The 17,683-nt window shown below is 39.2% G+C and overlaps 1 protein-coding gene across 4 annotated transcripts in view; it reads left to right on the top strand.

Moving 5' to 3' along the window:
• The window catches only part of TASP1 (taspase 1), a 259,919-nt gene that overhangs the window by 204,331 nt on the left and 37,905 nt on the right, over positions 1–17,683 (top strand). For all 4 annotated transcript variants that reach the window (XR_004032224.1, XM_003252048.2, XM_030821990.1 and 1 more), the window contains one exon: positions 9,154–9,264. Coding sequence is in view for 3 of the 4 variants with exons in the window: in XM_003252048.2 (XP_003252096.1) it covers positions 9,154–9,264 (111 nt within the window). In the remaining variant the exon portion in view is untranslated. The remainder of the gene's footprint in view (positions 1–9,153; positions 9,265–17,683) is intronic.

Genomic DNA, 17,683 nt, shown 5'->3' with positions numbered 1-17,683 from the left:
GTGTCAATATATTTATTTTTCTCAATAGATATGTAATTCCTCCAAGAGAGAATGGCATTCAAGTGATTTGGCACATAGGAATTAAAAAGAAAAAAGCAATGCACAGAAATGTATTGAAAGGACAGAAATTCTTTATTAAATGTAATAGGAAGGTGGAACACTAGCAGCTACCTTCTAGCTACAGAATGACTCTCTTGATGAATTCCCACATGTTGAAGAGGAAGCTGTGTGTCTGGTTTTGCAAAAGGAACTCTGATGTTTTGGCTTGTCTGGTATCAGGTAATGCTGGTTGCCCTTGTGGGTAGAAATGAATCTCTAATACTGAAAATACTCCTAACACTATACATGCACATCAGAGACTATTAGTGCAGTGTCTAATTTTTCAGATGAAGGAAAAAAAAGCATGGTTCAGAGAGATAGAGTGTCTCATTCAAGAATACAGCACCAAATCTGGAACTCTGATTTCCTGGTTCCCTGGCTCTATGTTCTGTCCATTTGTGTGTTGTGGACATCTGTGGATTCGTTTGTCTAATCCTAACTCTACTCCACTGGCCTTGTGGTTCCAGTTGATCATACCAGGGTTAACCCCTTTGGTTTTTTTCCTCTTAGATTTTATGAGCTGGCAAATTCCGCTTTCTGCTTTAGATTTTTCTAATTAGGAATCTGTTACTAGCAACCAAAATAATACGCATTCAAATTCTTGTTAACTGCTCTGTTTTAATATTCATCATGGTTCTCCTCTCAAATTTCTTCAGTGTTTTCATCCTTAAAGATTATAGCACAAATACAATAAGTGGGTCTGTAATTTGTGTATAGTCTGGATTTACAACCTAAGTGAATGCCCAGATTACATACATTTAATCACAGTGAGTGTGTCTCACCATCTGTAATTACAGTTTCATTCCATAGCAGTTACAGACTTAGGTATTTAGGGGATCTAGTTGAGATTATCATAGTGAATAAAGTTTGATCTTCTTTCTTACTTCTTTACTAATCCACTTGTTTTTTGCAGCTGCTTGCACATATGTTAATGGAATTTAAGATTGTCCTAGTTTATTAATTTTTGTCCCCGGTTCCCTCTGTGGGTGTAGAAAGCGCTTAGGCAGTGCCCCACACGTCATTCCATGTTAATTTTTCTTTCTTTTTTTTTCTTTACTAGTAAGAGGAATAAATAATGTTTCCTTTTGTATAGACACTTCAACATTTTTAACTAGGGAAATTGATATCCTATCACCACCACCATCTAGTCGGTTGAGCACTGGTTCCAGCTGTTGTAGAAGATTAACTAGGCCAGTATAGTAATAGATCTTGTTCCACATGATAGTCTTTGAAAACCAGCAAAATGCTGAAGGGTCCTTACCATCAATATTACTGCCACCAAATGTTTAAATAGCATCTTAGAAGTTAAAAAAGTTCATACATATAAATTCAGTCCTCACAACAGCCTTCAAAGATGTCTTTTAATATCCGTTATTTATAATGAAAAAACTGAAGAGTGCAATTAAAAAATTATATCTTAATAACACATAGTTGCTATCCCAAGACTAAAACATGTTTTTCTGTCTGTTAGTGTTTTTCCGGCACCATGGTGATAATGTAAAAATCTGAGTATTTTCCACAAAAAATATGCAGTCTTGAAATGCACTCTAACCATACTTTCATTAAATAATTGGATGAACTCATACCAAATGCATCACTGATACAAGCTTGCATGGTAGCCTGGGGCCCCTGCTCTCTTTCACAGCACTTGTGTAAAAGTGCCATTCTCTCTCTCTCTCTCTGTTTTTTTTTTTTTTTTTTTTTTTTTAAGACAGAGTCTCGCTCTGTCGCTCAGGCTGGAGGGCGGTGGCATGATATCAGCTCACTGCAACCTCCACCTCTGGGGTTCAAGCAGTTCTCTGCCTCAGCTTCCTGAGTAGCTGGGAGTACAGGCACCCGCCACCATGCCAGGCTAATTTTTGTATTTTTAGTAGAGACAGAGTTTCATCATCTTGGCCTTCAAGACCGTCTTGGTCTTGAACTCCTGACATCGTGATCCACCTACCTTGGCCTCCCAAAGTGCTGGGATCATTCTCTTCTTTCTTGCCATTCTCTTTGCCACACTTCAGTGATGTAGGCAGGAGTGTGTGTGTGTGTGTGTGTGTGTGTGTGTGTGTGTGTGTGGTGGAATTGTTTTGCTAATCACTAGGGGGCTTCAAAGGTGAATCAAATACCTTTACCCCAGAAAGTTCGGACCTCTATAAAAGGCGCTGGAGCTGAAGAACAGACTCAGTTTATGGGAGGAAGGGAACCAGGAAGGACAGTTCACAACAGTGGGCCCAGGGGGAAATCTTAGGGGAGTGGAGTTTGGGAAGTACAAATGATGTGTAAAATAAACAGGGTGATAAGATCGGGAAGGATAAGAAAGGCTACGCCAGACTAAGGAATTTGGGCATCATTCTACAGGCAGTTGGGAGCTATTACAGGTTTTTCAGTTGTTTAATGATATGGCCATGGCTAGGATGCATATCTCTTTTTACAGTAAACTTTGAAGTCTCTGTTTCCCATGCCTCCCATGTCCCTTCCGTCAACAACTCTATTAGTTCTACTTGCAGAATATATTGCAGACCCAGCTTCTGTAGACAGCCTCCACTGTCACAAGGCTCACCCAAGCCACTGTCATCTCTCAACTGAGCTGCCACAGCAGCTTCTTTAGTGGCTTATTGCTTTTATGCTTGCCTTGCCACTACATTCTGCACAGCTAAGTAACTTTTACAAGTCCAAATAAATGTTATCACTGTCTGTGACCTGGACCTGCCTCTCTCTTGAAAGCATGTTCTATCCTCTCTTCCCTGACCCTCCCTCACCTCAGAGTCTCTGCATTTGCGGATTGATCTGCCTGGAATGGTCTTTCCTCAGATTATGTCATGGTTAGCTCCTTACCAAAAGAGGCCTTTTTGCTCTTTGATGTAGACAAGGCTCAGCCCAGTGACACTCTCCATCATTTACCTGGTTCATTTTCTTCATAGCACTTACTGCTATTGGGTGGATTTCCATATTGGTTTGTGAGTTTAATACTTGTCCCCCAAGCTGCTCAACTAGATGTATGCAGGGGCTTTGTTCACTTCTATATCCGCAGTGCCTGGAAGAGTCCTGGCACTTAGTACATTTTTATTGAATTAATTAATTTAGAGATTTGAATGACTAGAGCATGAGGCCATATTGGAGCTAGTTGCAGGGTTTCTTGGACAATGAGAATACATTGAGGGTCTTGCCAGTGGGAATGAAGGGAGGGGGCAGGCAAAAATGAGGTCATAGGGAGAACTAACAGATTTGACATGGTTTGAAGTGTTGACTTGTTGGAGAGGGAAGAGGTAAAGGATTTTGAGCTTAGATGAGCTATAGGAGCCCAGGAGAAGTTTCTGGATTTGGTGGTAAAAGGAACAGTTGTAGAGGTGCCATGTTTGAGTACTGCTGGGATGGAGGTTTCCAGCACACAGTTGCATTTTGAGGTTATTCAGAGATTTTCGTGTTACCTGAGAGGCATTGCTACAGATGAAGCAAGGATCATGGCTCAGAAGATGCTGCGGGAAGCCATATTTCCTACTCAACTATAGCATGGCGTAGCAAGTCATTGAACCTCTCTGAAGCTCAGGTTCTTCATCTGTAAATGATAATAAAATGTCTCATGGCAGGGTGGTTCTGAAAAGTAAACTCACAATGTCTCATGGCAGGGTGGTTCTGAAAATTAAACTTCTCTCAATGTATTATATTTCTCCCTCTTTTTTTTTTTTTTAGCTTATCAGTGTGAGAGTTTATATTTGTTTACTCTAGCTATTCACATCCTAACTACATAGTGTACTGTGATTCCATTTCATTTCTTGTACAAGTCTTATTATTTTTTTGGTACCAGTCACTCTTTCATCTCCAAACTTTCCTCAAAATCTGAAACATTTTCTCTCAGTAATTTCAAACCAACATGTATTCAGTCAGTTTATTTTTCCCTCCCCTTAGAATTACCTTTCCTGGCCTCCTCTGGCTTCATGCTCCAATTTGGACAGTTTGCTCTCTCAGCTTGATGCATAGCTGTGTCATCTGGAATCCCATTATCTTCTCTTGTTTTGGATCCTCTGTATCCAGATCTTATTTTCTTCCTCATTATTTACCTCACTTCTTCATTCTGTCAAGGAACATTCATCCTGTAGCTTTCTGAGAAAGAATGCATGGGAGGTAATCTCTTTGAGACTTTGTAGAGCTTTATTCCACTTTCATACTTTATTGACCTTTTGGCTGAATATAGAATTCTAGGTTGGAAATAATTTTTCCTCAGCATTTTGAAGATAGTGCCTCATCATCTTTTAGCTTCAGGTGTTGCTGTTGTTGAGAAATCTGATGCCACTATAATACTATTGCTTTCCATGTGATCTTTTCTTCCCATTTGAAAGTTTTTAGACCCTTCTCTCCTTCCTTAGTATTTTAATATTTCATAGTGTTAAATCTTCATGGGGCCCCTTTTTCATGAGTTGTACTGGGAGGTTGATGGACCTTTTCAGTTTGAACACTCATCTTCAATTCTTGGAAATGTTTTTGAATTATTTCTTTGAAATTTTACTCCTTTTATTTTTTCTAGTCTCTCTTTCTAAAACTCCTGTTATTCACATATTGGATAGTTCTGGCGTAGCCTTATGATTTTCTTATATTTTTGGCTCATTTTTCGTCTTTTTAATTTTTTGTTGTTGTTTTGTTTTACTTTTCTTCTGCTCAGTACACCTGCCCAAATTTTCCCTGTGTTACTATTTTGTTTCTTTTTTTTTTTTAAGTTATACTTTAAGTTTTAGGGTACATGTGCACAATGTGCAGGTTAGTTACATATGTATACATGTGCCATGTTGGTGTGCTACACTCAGTAACTCGTCATTTAACATTAGGTATATCTCCTAATGCTATCCCTCCCCTCTCCCCCCACCCCACAACAGGCCCCGGTGTGTGATGTTCCCCTTCCTGTGTCCATGTGTTCTCATTGTTCAATTCCTACCTATGAGTGAGAACATGCGGTGTTTGGTTTTTGGTCCATGCAATAGTTTGCTGAGAATGATGGTTTCCAGCTTCATCCATGTCCCTACAAAGGACATGAACTCATCCTTTTTTATGGCTGCATAGTATTCCATGGTGTATATGAGCCATATTTTCTTAATCCAGTCTATCATTGTTGGACATTTGGGTTGGTTCCAAGTCTTTGCTATTGTGAATAGTGCCGCAATAAACATATGTGTGCATGTGTCTTTATAGCAGCATGATTTATAGTCCTTTGGGTATATACCCAGTAATGGGATTGCTGGGTCAAATGTTATTTCTAGTTCTAGATCCCTGAGGAATCACCAGACTGACTTCCACAATGGTTGAACTAGTTTACAGTCCCACCAACAGTGTAAAAGTGTTCCTATTTCTCCACATCCCCTCCAGCACCTGTTGTTTCCTGACTTTTTAATGATGGCCATTCTAACTGATATGAGATGGTATCTCATTGTGGTTTTGATTTGCATTTCTCTGATGGCCAGTGATGATGAGCATTTTTTCATGTGTCTTTTAGCTGCATAAATGTCTTCTTTTGAGAAGTGTCTGTTCATATCCTTCGCCCACTTTTTGTTGGGGTTGTTTGTTTTTTTCTTGTAAATTTGTTTGAGTTCATTGTAGATTCTGGATATTAGCCCTTTGTCAGATGAGTAGATTGCAAAAATTTTCTCCCATTCTGTAGGTTGCCTGTTCACTCTAATGGTAGTTTCTTTTGCTGTGCAGAAGCTCTTTAGTTTAATTAGATCCCATTTGTCAATTTTGGCTTTCATTGCCATTGCTTTTGGTGTTTTAGACATGAAGTCCTTGCCCATGCCTATGTCCTGAATGGTATTGCCTAGGTTTTCTTCTAGGGTTTTTATGGTTTTAGGTCTAACATGTAAGTCTTTAATCCATCTTGAATTAATTTTTGTATAAGGTGTAAGGAAGGGATCCAGTTTCAGCTTTCTACATATGGCTAGCCAGTTTTCCCAGCACCATTTATTAAATAGGGAATCCTTTCCCCATTGCTTGTTTTTGTCAGGTTTGTCAAAGATCAGATGGTTGTAGAATATGTGGCCTTATTTCTGAGGGCTCTGTTCTATTCCATTGGTCTGTGTCTCTGTTTTGGTACCAGTACCATGCTGTTTTGGTTACTGTGGCTTTGTAGTATAGTTTGAAGTCAGGTAGCGTGATGCCTCCAGCTTTGTTCTTTTGGCTTAGGATTGACTTGGCAATGTGGGCTCCTTTTTGGTTCCATATGAACTTCAAAGTAGTTTTTTCTAATTCTGTGAAGAAAGTCATTGGTAGCTTGATGGGGATGGCATTGAATCTATAAATTACCTTGGGCAGTATGGCCATTTTCACGATATTGATTCTTCCCACCATGAGCATGGAATGTTCTTCCATTTGTTTGTATCCTCTTTTATTTCATTGAGCAGTGGTTTGTAGTTCTCCTTGAAGAGGTCCTTCGTGTCCCTTGTAAGTTGGATTCCTAGGTATTTTATTCTCTCTGAAGCAATTTGTGAATTGGAGTTCACTTATGATTTGGCTCTCTGGTTGTCTGTTATTGGTGTATAAGAATGCTTGTGATTTTTGCACATTGATTTTGTATCCTGAGACTTTGCTGAAGTTGTCTATCAGCTTAAGGAGATTTTGGGCTGAGACGATGGGGTTTTCTAGATATACAATCATGTCATCTGCAAACAGGGACAGTTTGACGCCTTCTTTTCCTAATCAAATGCCCTTTATTTCCCTCTCCTGCCTGATTGCCCTGGCCAGAACTTCCAACACTATGTTGAATAGGAGTGGTGAGAGAGAGCATCCCTGTCTTGTGCCAGTTTTCGAAGGGAATGCTTCCAGTTTTTGCCCATTCAGTATGATATTGGCTGTGGGTTTGCCATAGATAGCTCTTATTATTTTGAGATACGTCCCATCAATACCTAATTTATTGAGAGTTTTTAGCATGAAGCGTTGTTGTATTTTGTCAAAGGCCTTTTCTGCATCTATTGAGATAATCGTGTGGTTTTTGTCATTGGTTCTGTTTATATGCTGGATTACATTTATTGATTTTCGTATGTTGAACCAGCCTTGCATCCCAGGGATGAAGCCTACTTGATCATGGTGGATAAGCTTTTTGATGTGCTGCTGGATTCGGTTTGCCAGTATTTTATTGAGGATTTTTGCATCAGTGTTCATCAAGGATATTGGTGTAAAATTCTCTTTTTTGGTTGTGTCTCTGCCAGGCCTTGGTATCAGGATGATGCCGTACTATTTTGTTTCATTTGGTCTCCGTCTTTCCTAAAGCAGAGGCCCAACTAAAACAACTAATAATCCTAGATTGTGTGTACTCTTTAATAGTTAAATATCAACTGTTTGGTATTAACTATTTAATAGTTAAACGCCAAGCCCAACTAAAAACCTTTTGTGTACGACTCATACTTGTCATCTTGAAGCTCTTACCCTAAGGCAAGGACACGTTTTCTTGGGGGTGTCTCTCAAGTAGGTTTTTAGTCTTGAGTTGACTGTGTTGCTGGAAGGGGATTATCCAGTGTCTTCTTGGAGGATATCAGCTTGATTTCTTGCATCCTGGGAGCTGGTTATTTCACTGTTTTGCATAAAGACTTACACCTCAGCTCCCTGTTTTCAGTGTGTAGCCTCTTTCCTGCCCGGGCTAACCCTGATGCTCCCAAGTCTCGACTCTCTGGTTCACCTTCTCTAGAGAGTAAATATCCTGGCTTCTTCAGGGTTAGGGAGGAGTCACTTCCTTTTTGGAAAGGAATTGCAGTTCCGATCTCCTGTTCTAGATCAGGAGTTGGCAAAGTTTTTCTGTAAAGAGCTAGAAAATAAAGATTATGGGCTTTGCAGCCTGTGTCACGGTCTCTGTGGCATGTTGTCCTCCTTCTCTTACTCCTCCTCCTTTTTTTTTTTTTTTTTTTTAAACAACCCTTTAAAAACTAAAAACAAAACAAAATAATGGCATTCTTAGCAGGACAACCTCTGGTCTAGAGGATTCTTTTTGGACACTGTCAACCTACCATCTTTTATCATCTCTACCCTGTACCCCTGCCTTCAGAGGAACTTGAAGCCTACAATTTCTGAAACTTTTTGCATTTTATGGTAAAACTGGTTTGGTTTCCTGTGGGTATCCTCCACTCCAGTTTTCTCCTGCCTCATGAAAACTTAGGTTTCAGCTTTCATGGGTTTGCTAGGTGAGCAACCACTTATCTGTCTTCTTACTGTTTTCCAAAAGGTCAGTTTTTTCCTTGTCTGCCTCTTTCTCTGCCCTTATTGGGCTATGGCTTTTTTCTTCCTTTCCCATCAGTTCACTAGGATTTGGAGAGGGAGGGAGAAAAATACATGTATTTAATATAGTAAGTTTAACCAGAAGCTCCCACCAAATCCAGTTTGGTTGGGTTTGATTTTTTACTACTCTCTTTGATAGTTCTTGGGTTAATTTTGCATTTATTCTCCATGTGCTCACTTGCTATGCCAGATGTTTGAAGATGTCCTTGGGCAAGAAAAATGAGGGGTTTTAAAATACAGTGTTCACAGTGGTTCAGTGTGTGAGATCTCAAGGAGGCCCAACTCTTTCTAACCACCAGACTCTCATCATAGAAATGCAGTTTCACCCTTATTTGTGAGAACCATCAGAAGCATTTAAAAATGTTTATAATAAAGTTTGTGGCTTATTGTTTCAAATTGCATTTAAAGTAGTAAACTGAAGCTTTTGGTGGTGTGTCCCTGACAGCAGGGAGAGCCTGTGGTAAGTGATCCCTAAGAGTTGATCAAAGGGAGTGGTTGAGCGTTTTTTCCTGTATTTGTGTTTTGGTCCTTTAATCTGGTGACGTTTCCAATTCCATTCTGAATACAGTAATGCACATCCCTCCCCCACTTACAGCTTCTTGACAGCATGTGGCATTTTCTTTGCCAAATGGCCCCTGTTCAGGCATAAACCTGCCTTTGCCATCAAGTATCTAATGAGGTGTGAACAATGGTGATTATCAGAAAATGGGCATTTTTCAAGATCTTATTCATGCCACATTTTTGTTCTAATAATCAAATGAAAATTGAAAATTAAAAAAGTAAAATTCACTGAAAAATAACTACTAGTCCTTTGTCTAGGTTCACCTTTCCTCGCCAGTGAAGATGGCGTGCTTGGCGGAGTGATTGTTCTCCGTTCATGCAGATGTTCTGCCGAGCCTGACTCCTCCCAAAATAAGCAGACACTTCTAGGTAAGTGAGACATATGCATTGTGTGTGTCTTTCTATTTTTTTTTTCCAAGAAAAAATGAAAATGTTTATACCCTTAAGTCAATAATTTTAAACTGAGGGAGGGTCAGCATGCTTTATTGATATCTGAACTTCCCTGTTCTACTGATCTTTTTCCATAGGTAAGCATGTAAAAGATGAGTGTTCATTTTTAAGTATACACTTAGAGAATATATTTCAAATAAGCTTAGAACCAAGGACCTTTACTAAAGTCCTAGTATTAAGAATGTTGGACCCTGTATTCATGCCCTATCTTATTCCACAAAGCATTTGAAGTGACCCATAACAAGGCACACAGTAATAGAGAGAGAAGCTTCTTCCTGCTCCCCTTCCCCAAAAGGAATAAGCGTGTGAAGAGCTACTGGCCTAGAGGTCAGTCCTGGCTCCGTGGCTTGTTAGCCATGACACCTTCATGCATTGGTCTTGCTGTTCCATGCTACTTCCTCATCTGTAAAGCAAGGGCGTCTGCCCTGGCCTCCTCATAAAGCTGTGGTGAGGGAGGGTCAAATGAGCGTTTTTGCAGATTTGCAGATGTCCATCCAGATGTGTGGTTTTGTTTCTAGCCAAGCACCAGTGGGGATGAAACCCAGCCCACCCTCCGTGAAGGCACAGAGTTGTGGGGCTGCCGCTGACCACAGGGTTGCCTTTTTCTAATCCATCTCTCCAGAGGGGACACATTGAAAAAATCTGCATAAAGGTGACACATGCATTAGCAGGGGCACTATTTTTAACTGAAACATACATACATTTAGAAAAGTGTACAAATCATAACTGCAACTGCTTGATGAATTATCACAAAGTAAACCCACCCCCTGTAACCAGCATCCAGGTTAAAAAAAAATAGAACTTTACCACAACCCCCGAAGTTCCCTTTTGACGCCTTCTGGTCTCTATCCCCTTAAACAGTATGCTCACTTCTAACACCATGGTTAGTTCTGCCTGGTTTTATTTATTATATAAATAGAATCAGGAATATGTATCGCTTGTGTCTAATCTTCAGTCAGCATTCAAGCTTGTTAGATTCAACAATGTTACATGCTGTAGGAGTTTGTACGTTTTCATTGCTGTGTTATATTCTACTGTATGGCGATAGCTCAGTGTATTAGTCCATTCTTCTGTTTTGTTTTTTGTTTTTTGTTTTTTTTAATACAAACACTATAGGTCATCCACGGGGGTTGTGGTAGTTTAACCCGTCCTATAAATTTCCTTACAGAAAGTGTGAGTGGTGCCTGATGTATATTGTGTGATTGTTGTCAATTGCTACAGTACACGTCCCTTCATAGTTTATAAAATAGAAGACTGAGTGTTTTTTATGGGTATAAAAAACACTTTTTCTATAGAAGCCCAAAACATTTTCATAAAATCTCTTTGTTCATTCCTCAGAGAAAAAGTACACTTTATATAAAAGGCCTTTTTCTCCACCTGGACACTAACCACCAGCTGTATTTTTTTTTTTTTTTTTTTTGCCATAGTGTCTCCTTCTACCCTCTGTACATAGTACCTAGGTTATTCCAAGGAGATGTGCTTTTTAACAGTCATGTTTTGTTAAACCAAGACAAATACTAGTTTTCTTCTTTGGTATCTTAATCGTTGTTGAATCCTTTGAATATTCTTCCAGTTAGATAGTTAAACCCAACCTGGTTGGTTTTAAACATATGCAGAGGATGGACATGGGGTTTCCGTAAAACCTTTGCAGGGACATGGATGAAGTTGGAAACCATCATTCTCAGCAAACTTAACACAGGAACAGAAAACCAAACACCACATTTTCTCACTCATAACTGGGAGTTGAACAGTGAGAACACATGGACACAGAGAGGGGAATATCACACACCAGAGCTTGTCACCGGGTGCGGGGCTAGGGGAGGGATAGCATCAGGAGGAATACTTAATGTAGATGACAGGTTGATGGGTGCAGCAAGCCCTCCATGGCACGTGTATACCTATGTAACAAACGTGCATGTTCTGCACATGTATCCCAGAACTTAAAGTATAATAAAACAAGCAAACAAACAAAAAACCTCAGAAGAATAACCCTTAGTGTTTGGGCAGCGGTGGATTGCGGGGGGGACGGGCATTAAAATTGTTTCATCGATTATTCCTAAAAAGGAGTATCATAGTACTTTGCTGAGCCTGGACTCTTACCCATTTGTGTTAACCCTGAAAACTGTAATGTCTTTTTGGTTGTCTTTTCATTTTTGGTGGTACAGAAATGCATATTTAAGGATAAGTCATAGTATTTTAGCTCACGTTATATAGTTTTTATTACCAATGTAGTGATTTATAAACTGGTTCCTACTCTTTATTTCAAGAGGAAGCATTAAGTGTGAAGTGCCGGTTTATGAAATAAGTGAAACCTTGCCGTTCGTTAACTGGAGGTGTTGATGCTTGTGAAGCTTATCTACTAAAACCTGGCGAACATAGGCTAATGTCAACTTATAGATGCTACCAATTATGTGAACTTTCTATAAAAGTTATGAATGTTAAGTATTTGGTAAGAAAATAAATTCAGTATAGAAGGATAGGAAACAAAGTAAATTCAAACAGTACAGAAGGACAGGAATCAAAGATGTGAAAGTCACCTTTTACACTCCATTTCCAGAGCCACGAGTCAGTCGTTGGTTCTGGTTATTCTCACGGGAAACACCCTCACTCTATAGAATGTGCTCACACATCTATTTCTTGATTAGTCAGTAACTTGTGACCCCTTGCTGTGAAAAAATTAAGAACTTAGCTCACACCATGTCCCACTTCCCTTCCTTCCTGATTTTTGTTGGAATTCTACTCTAACTTGAAATAATATGTTTAATTTTATTGCACTTTAACACACTGTTTCTTGATGCATTAACTTTAATGTCTATCAAACATTCCTCACCATTTCAACTATGTAAGTTGAGGAAAGTTCATGCACTGTTTTCTGTTAGTCTGTTTTCTATTGCTTATAACAGAATACCTAAAACTAACAGAATATCTGAGTAATTTGTAAAGAAAATTAATTTATTTCTTACGGTTATGGAGGCTCAGAAGTCCAAGGTCAAGGGGCTGCATGTGTTGAGGGCCTTCTTGCCGGCAGGGACTATCTGTAGAGTCCCATAGGGGCACAGGATGTCACATGGTGAGGGGGCTAAGTGTGCTAGCTCAGGTCTCTCTTCATCTTCTTATAAAGCCACCAGTTCCACTCCCATGATAACCCATTAATCTATGAAGGTATTAATCCATTCATGAGGGCAGAGTCCTCATGACCTAATCACCTCTTCAGGGTCCCACATCTTAATACTGCCGTATTGGGGAATAGGTTTCAACATGGATTTTGGAGGAAACAAACATTCAGACCTTATAGCATTTGCTTTTCTCCTTTTCTCTTCCTCTTTTACTCTCCTACCTCACCTCAACCTCTGTCAACAATACCATTGTTGTTATTATTATTAACATTTGCCTTCTTATATCTGTACTTGTCTCTATAATTTGATCAGGGGTTGGTTCTAAATAATGTCAGTAACCAGCATTAACAGCATCAAGATTATAGTGTAAATAGTGCTCACTGCATACCCTAGAAGCAGAAGATCGGACCCATAAAGATCAGGGTTTGTCATAAACCTCTGCCTGTAAAAGGGGACTGTTTCAGTCATCAAGATCAAGTGGATTCTCCTTTCTATCAGTTACTCCAAATCAGGCTATAAATTAATTTGCTTCATGTTTGGACCATGACTTCCCATTTATTGCTTTTTCACTGTCGTAAGAGCATAACTATAAACTCGTGGCTCCTGGATGCTCAGTAATTTCTAGTAACCAGGAAAGCTCAGAAGTCTTTCTTTTCTACACATCCAAATAAAACAATTTCCAAAATTAAAAAAAAAGTACTTAACTGCTGTATATTGTTAATCACTTTTTTGGTCCCAAGAATAAAATAATCACACAATCTCCTACTGTAGCCTTTTCTGTGTCCACTTTCTTTTCTCAAAATTGTAAATAATGTTCTCATTACACCACACAAGCAGTTTCAGTCAAACCTCATTGCCACTTGATGGAGTTTCCTGGAAGCCGTTACGTAGACTTTCCTCTTGACAAATACATTAGTTATCAGAGCTCCAGTGGGCTGCTTCCAAGGTGATAGACTCAAGTAACAGACACTTTTGAGGTTTGCCCTTTGTCTACTGATTCATGAATAGAATCGGAGAATCTCAGGTATGAAGGAACTTTCAAAGTCCACTTGTGTGACCCTGTTACAGGTACTTTTTCCATAGTTTGTTGAATACTCCTCCCTTCAAGAGGTGGAGCTCAATTTCCCTGCCCTTGACTGTGAGCCAAACACTAGAGACTCACTTCCAACCAATAAATTTATGGCAGAAGTGACAGTGTCCGATTTCTGAGACTAGGTCAAAAAGGCATTGTGGCTTCCTCCTTGGGCCCTTTGTTGAATCACTCCCTCTGGGTGAGACCAACTGCCATGTCATGAGGACACTCAAGCAGCACTGTGGGGAAGCCCACTTCGCAAAAAAACTGCGACTTCCTCCCAACAGCTGCTTCTGAGGAACCGGGGCTTCCTGCCAACGGCCTCAGAGACCTGAGTGAGCCTTCAGACGACAGCAGTCTATGGCAACATCTTGACTGAAATCTCATTGGAGACCCTGCAAAAGAACCACCCAAGGAAGCCACCGTGGAATTTCTGACCCACAGAAACTGTGAGATAGTGTTTGCTGTCTTAAACCACCACATTTTGAGAGAATTTATTACGTAGCAGTAGATAACTAATAAACCTTTTAAGCCCTTTCATCTAATGAGCTGTGATGACAAATTAAGGTGCTCTGTTGCCATCTTTAGGCAGATGTTGGGTTTTGGTTTTCATCAGTAGATCCTGATTCTCTTTTTGGGGACCCTCTAGGACAAATATGATGTGTGTCCTCTTACATTGCAGTCTGTAATCAAGTTTCCCTCACCTCCTTAGCCTCCTCACCTCCAGCCTTTCTTCCTCTATTTGTCCCCTCAGTCCCATCTCCATGATTGCTCCCAGAGTTGTTTCTATAGAACAACTCTGCAGCTGGCCCAGAGAACATAGCCATGGGTCCCAAACCAGGGGCAGGAGAGAAGACTTCCCCAAAGAAGAAAGGGCAAAAATGAAAACCTGACCTAGAGAGCCACACCAATCCCAAGATCAGAAGGACACTGTTCAACCCAAGAGTGACATAAGTATATGTAATTAGTTTATGTCTAAGCTAAATGTTGAGTCTTCTTATCTATGCTAAAATAAAACAAACATGTATATCTTACTGTTACTTCAATGCTCTCTACCTTTTTTTTTTTCAGCAGGCAGCACACAGACAGACAGACAGACACACACACACACTCACACACACCCTCTGCTGGTGAATTTCTTATAGCACAAATGGGAGCTACCTAACTTGATGGGAAATGGCATCCCCTAATCTGACCTCAGAATATGCTTTCAGTGTTATTTCTGGCTAGTTCTTTTTTTAAAAAAAAATGACAAATAATTGTAATAATTGTTTATGTTCATGGAGTTCAACTAGTTTTTCTCTTCCTTCATTCATTCTCAATGTCTCAACTCTGGCCACCCCACATCACTTGTTCTTCCAAAGAGTTATTTTTTTTTCCCCAATAACTTGCATATGCTCTTGCTGTGCTAAGCTCTGGGCCAATACAAGTCTTTAAAACCCTGATCAAATGTGAATCTTCTTGGAATCCTCTGGAAGCCCTCCCCCCAGGTAATTTGCTCCTTCCTTGTGCTCTGTTAGCACCATGCAATTGACATTCCAACAATGACTGTGACACATCCTAGCCCCTTCTCGAAGGCCAGCACTTCTTAATCTTTTTTCTGAACTCAGTTATTTGAGAGGAATAAATCACAGGTCTTTGAGCTCCAGTGACACACACAGGGGCTATAGAGGTTTGAAGTATCTTTCCAGGCACCGGAAAATTCCACTGCTTCTAAGAATCATACCACCCGATTGTGAACTATTCGAGGGCAGAAGCTATGTCATATTGAACTTAATAGGCTCCCCATAATTATTGGATGGATGATTTAGGTGCCAAATGGAGTTTCTTTATTGATGATTTAGCAGAAACTTTAAAGAAGTTGACTCTTGTTCCAGAAAAATGAAATACAAAAGAAAATATTCTCATGCTCATAAAAAAACAAACAATATTGGTTGGAAATGTTGAATAATGAGGAGCATCCAAGAACTAGATAATTTTGAGGCAGTTTAAAGGGATCACAGAGGAAAGTCTCTGCAAATAGCCTTGTAAAGGGACAATTTGGATGTGAACATGTTTGCAACACGCATCCGGCCACCTCCTACCCCCAGATCATGAGATGCCGACAGAGCCCAGCCTACAAATGGCTGATTTAACGCAAAGCAAATGCTTGTCCCTGGAATGAAACAGCTGAAAAGAGTTAATTTTCTCTCTGCTTTTAGAGAAAAAATAAGCCAATATATTTTTACCTGCTGAAGTACAATTACATGTGCTTTCCAGGCCTCTACAGAAGTGCTTTATTGAGGCTGCCGTATATAGTATGGTTAATAAATGAATAAACAAAGGCATATCAAATCAAGTCTTCTGGTGAAAAAATGAGTTCTTTACCATTTTAAACTTGTAATTAGATACAGGTAATTAGAATATATGCAAATATATAGCATAAACAGCCAATCTTAGTATATGGGTTAATTTCTTGTTTTGCACCTTGTACCAAAACATGTGTTGTTGGGAGCCTGGTAGACCCTATGAAGTTCAAGGGTATCTGCCAGGGAGTGGTCAGTAGGAAGCAGTGAATATGGGGATCAATGAAAAACAGATTCCATGTCTTTAAGAAAAATCTTAAGCAATTTAGGATAGGAGCCATATGGGCTCTTAGAGGTAAAAAGAGGCTGTGTGTTTAGCCAGTGGCCTTTGTGCCAAGCTTGTGTTGGAGTTCTTCATCCTAAACAGATTTGAGGCCCACAGTTCATCCAGAGCCTGACTATGTGATGAGCACACATGTAATTGTTACCTTGCCATTGAGTTAACCCCACCTTACCCAGAGAATAACTTCAGGTTCTTTCCTATCGACAGATGTGTTCATAATGCTGATAATTAACTTTTGTACATGATCCTGCTTCCATTTGTCCGGCTACCCTTTTATCCTTTTTTTCATCTTTTACTATGAAATGTTTCATATATTTTTAAAAGAAGGACATAATAAATTTGTAAGTTATAAAGGACAATAATAAAATGAACACCTGTGGACCTGCCACCGAGCCTAAGAAATTACCCATTAGCCATATGTTTGAAGCCCCCATGTGGGCCTCTCTGATCTTACTACTGTGCTTTCTCCCCATCCTTTACTTTGTGTTTACCCCCTACTTTTCCTGAAAGCTTTTTTACACTTTTGTGTATCTCTAAATGATACATTGTTTAGTTTTCCTTGATTTTAAACTTTATGTAAATGGTATATGATTTATTATATGAAAATGTTCGCAGGTTCTCACATAATTACCTGAAAGGATAATGAGTTATTTTATCATTGTAGACATAGCTCTATCAAATCAAACTGTTTTACTGTGGCCAATTAGAACTCAAATGCAGTATTTTCCTCCCTCTTTTCAGAATAGGCAAAGTTCTTTATCAAGTACTTTGTTTTGTTGCTGTTACCAAAGTATGCCGTGGTTTCAAAATAAAAAATGTTAAATTGAATTGATGCTTCCTGGAACATTAAAAAGATAAAAGGTTATTTTACTGTTAGTTAAAATTCCAAACCGCCTTTTGGTTTTACTGGTATTAAAAATTTGGCGAGCACTTATAAACACATGTACTTCAAAGGAGCTTCATTCTCAGGGCACCAGCAATATCACTTATTTCCATTACATGGCACACGCCACAGTGAGCACTTATGACTAGGCATTTCTGCTGGGCTCACATGATCATAAAAATAACCATCAAAGAGAAGGCAAATTAGCTTTTAGGCTGGTAGTGGGAAAAGAGGTACTTATAGATGTTTGTCTGATGTTAATAACTTTATCTTAAAAATGGAATTAAAACTTTGTTCTATGTGACAGTCCATTGTCATGGTTGGAAGCTCATTTCTTTAGTGCCTCAGCAATGTTTTGGAATCGTTACATCTTCACTATAGTGAAGATATCTCTTAAGAGATAAGCCACATTTTAGTTCTTATTTAAGGATCAGATGGAAAGAAGAACATTAAGTAACTTAGATGCAAGCTGAATGAGGCAGACATGATATTTAAACTTTTCAACAATGAAGAGTAGCATTAATCTGATGAAGTAGTGCTCTGAGATTAATATTTTCAGAATTAGTTTTGGTTTTATAATACAAAGATATTGATTGCAAGTATCTATAATCTGCCACTTTGTTTATACCAGGACTTTCT

The sequence above is a fragment of the Nomascus leucogenys genome, chromosome 11 (genome assembly GCF_006542625.1).
Source record: "Nomascus leucogenys isolate Asia chromosome 11, Asia_NLE_v1, whole genome shotgun sequence".
Lineage (NCBI taxonomy): Eukaryota > Metazoa > Chordata > Mammalia > Primates > Hylobatidae > Nomascus > Nomascus leucogenys.
The sequence above is the reverse complement of the archived record's forward strand: the minus strand, read 5'-3'. Positions and strand labels throughout refer to the sequence as shown.